General features: G+C 55.0%; 1 protein-coding gene across 1 annotated transcript in view; it reads right to left on the reverse strand.

The window, feature by feature from the left end:
- Positions 1-1515, reverse strand: part of SNX19 (sorting nexin 19) — a 67552-nt gene that overhangs the window by 42005 nt on the left and 24032 nt on the right. Inside the window, exon 9 of the mRNA XM_015426514.1 lies at positions 869-998. Within this exon, the coding sequence (XP_015282000.1) occupies positions 869-998 (130 nt within the window). The remainder of the gene's footprint in view (positions 1-868; positions 999-1515) is intronic.

The raw sequence follows: 1515 nt of genomic DNA on the forward strand, positions 1-1515 counted from the left end.
CCCCCGTTTTTTTGCAGCCACTGGAGGAGGGGTGAAGCAAGCCATGACGTTGGGGAAAGCTTTGTCCTGGTGCTCCTTCACCAACTGCAACTGTTCCCCTTTTCCCAACACTGCTTTAAGCCAGGTAGAGAAAAAGACAGGCACAGTGCCTGTCTTTTCCCCCCTTACCAGGGCTAAAAGTAGAGGGCCATATTGGGGGGGGGGGGAGTGAACACGACTGCCCTGTGCAACAGCCTGATCTAAACACCCCAGGGCTGCTTTCTGAAGCTAAATTACATGCCAGGGACCCAATGATGGATCCTCAGCATGTCGTTTAATCCTAAGGGAGCTGCAGGAAAATACAGAGGTGGCCACTGCAGCACGGGAAGAGCCTCAGGGCCCGCCTACAAACTCATCTCTGAAACGTCATGCAAGATACAAAGAGGCCTAACATGGCTCTTTTTGGACAGGCATCAAAGCTGGACAGGAGTTAGGCATAGTGTTCCCTCCAGCTGAGTTAGTGTGAGCTAGCACACGGTTTTTTAGCCTCCAGCTCACACATTTGTGTCTTAGTTCAGGAAGGGATGGCTCCAGAGCAAACTGATTGATGCAGCAGCCAAATCGCTCGCCTAGTAGAATTTTTGCTCACAGGACTCCACAGCTTAGAGGGAGCACTGGTTAGGTAGGTGGAATTTCTTGGGCTTGCCCCTCGGATACGCAAACACCATTAGCCATTCGTTCTCACCGGGTCACGAAAGCACGATCCCTTCGGGATGGAGATCCGCAGGTAAACTGGGCTCCTCTAAAAGCAAAAGCCACCCAGGGGCCGTCAGTTCCTCCTTCGCCCAAGCTCTAGTCCTCTTCTTACAGCCCGACAACGTGGCCTTACCTCTGGATCAGGGTCCCAAAGAGCAAGTGCAGGACCTTCTGCATGTTCTCGGTGCACAGCCAGCTCCAGTGATCGACCATGACCAAGCGGAGGAGGTCCACGGCGATGTCGGCCAGCGGCGTCTCCGATTCTGCTAAGGCAAGCAGGGGGTTAAATGAGGAAAGCAGCAGGGGCTCGGCACAGGGACCTTCCGGGGCCCCGCTAAAGACGCCAGGGCTTGCTGAGGTGCTTTGGAGGCAGGGAGGCAGCAACAAAGGGTGGGGGAGGCCAGGCCAACACGGCCCTTCCATCGGCCTAGGAAACCAAAACCCACCAAGAGAGGCGGGTTCGGGGAGTGTCATTGTGCAAGCCGGCAGAGGAGGCCAGTTCTTTATTTTCATTGTACTTGCTTCGTTTCTAGCCACCTTTCGTCGTTCTCCTCTCCTTCATCTTATCTTCCCAACAGCCCTGTGAGGTAGGCTAGGTGGAGAAAGTGGGACTGACCCAAGGCCACCTGGTCAGCTTCCACAGCACGAGGGGGGATTCAAACCCAAGTCTCCTGGAAGACAGCCTGATACTCTTAACCACTGCGCCACACCGGCTCTCAAGCCCCTGCCTTCTGTGCAGGCAGTTATGTGGATGCTGAAACGGATACAGGTGAGAGCAGG

This window comes from Gekko japonicus, unplaced genomic scaffold (assembly GCF_001447785.1).
Source record: "Gekko japonicus isolate JY-2015 unplaced genomic scaffold, Gekko_japonicus_V1.1 scaffold177, whole genome shotgun sequence".
Taxonomy (NCBI): Eukaryota; Metazoa; Chordata; class Lepidosauria; order Squamata; family Gekkonidae; genus Gekko; species Gekko japonicus.